A 1296-nucleotide genomic window follows, 5' to 3' on the forward strand; every position below is an offset into this window, starting at 1 on the left:
AGGGACCGATTCAGGGGGGAGGACACTTCGGAAGTTGATGACATCATCACCACCTTTGACAACATCGTGGATACCAACTGCCAAGAACAGCCTGGGGATCAGGTGGCTATGGTCGAATTTAAGAAGAGGACCCCAGAGAATCCAAAATATCTCTTGCCAGAAAAGAAACCTCTGGCCCGTAAGGGGCTTCCACCAATCAGAACGCAGAGTCTCCCACCCATCAACCTGGGCAATAACTTCCTGACAGCCTCCCAAGGGGCCACTTCCCATGCTGGCCTAAGCTCTGGTCCGCATCATACTGCCCAGAGATCTCAGAAAAGTCGAAGTGAGCAGGATTTATTAAATAACAGAACTGGCTGCCAGACATTGCTAGATAATGCCTGGAGGGGTGATTCTAACCAGGTATTCTCCTACAAGGCTTGGACTGTGTCTTCTTCTGATAAGCTGCCAGACAGATTGCTCACTGGCCGGTCTGGTCACCATGAGGTCTCAGGGCCACCACATCTTCCTCATCTACATAATCCTTCATCAGGTAATGTCCTTGATTTCTTCTTCTTCTGATTCCTGGCAGGCTCCATATGGGAAATGTCTCATATAGTTCTAGGCTAGGAACTAGAGTGACAGTAGCCTAGAGATTAGGGCCACTTTTTTCTCCTGGAGCACCAGTGGATTCAAGATTTCCAGGCTACAGAAACATTTTGTTTTCTACCCAGAGGGAAATTATCAACTAAAAGTATATGCCTTCTCATCTTCCCAATAAGTATGCATGGTGTCTGCCAGATTGGCGCAGGAATTTTGCTATGTCCACTAACAAGGATGCTTAACCAGGGTGTGTGACAAAGTCACCTACAAGGGGTTGATTTGTTTGTGTAGTTGTCAGTTTTTAAAACAGGCATTCAATCCCACCCCAGATTTACTGAACAAAATCTTAGTGACGAACGAGGTATAATAGCAATGCCTTGTTTGTATACATGCAGAAAGGTAACACAGTCACACGTTTATGGTTCAAGTCTCAACTCATACCAAAGGGTTACATGGCACTTCTCCTGCCTGCCTCTTCCCCCAGCTACCCAGTGCCTCTCATCCAAATCTACCAATGTCATTAGTTTTTGTTTATCCTTCCAGAGATATTTTATACACACACACATATATCTATGTTTATATACGTGTAATATGTATATATCCCGCTTTTAAATAAATGTATCATGTGTACAAGCAAATGTGTATGTATCTATTTCCCCCTTATAAATAAACGTATCACACTAAAGAATTTATTTTCATGTTTTAAGAATGACC

The 1296-nt window shown here is 43.6% G+C and overlaps 1 protein-coding gene across 1 annotated transcript in view; it reads left to right on the forward strand.

The window, feature by feature from the left end:
* The window catches only part of ANKRD55 (ankyrin repeat domain 55), a 115821-nt gene that overhangs the window by 97291 nt on the left and 17234 nt on the right, over positions 1-1296 (forward strand). Inside the window, exon 10 of the mRNA XM_008570037.1 lies at positions 43-532. Coding sequence (XP_008568259.1) covers positions 43-532 — 490 coding nt within the window. The remainder of the gene's footprint in view (positions 1-42; positions 533-1296) is intronic.

Source organism: Galeopterus variegatus, unplaced genomic scaffold, assembly GCF_000696425.1.
Source record: "Galeopterus variegatus unplaced genomic scaffold, G_variegatus-3.0.2 Scaffold562, whole genome shotgun sequence".
Taxonomy (NCBI): Eukaryota; Metazoa; Chordata; class Mammalia; order Dermoptera; family Cynocephalidae; genus Galeopterus; species Galeopterus variegatus.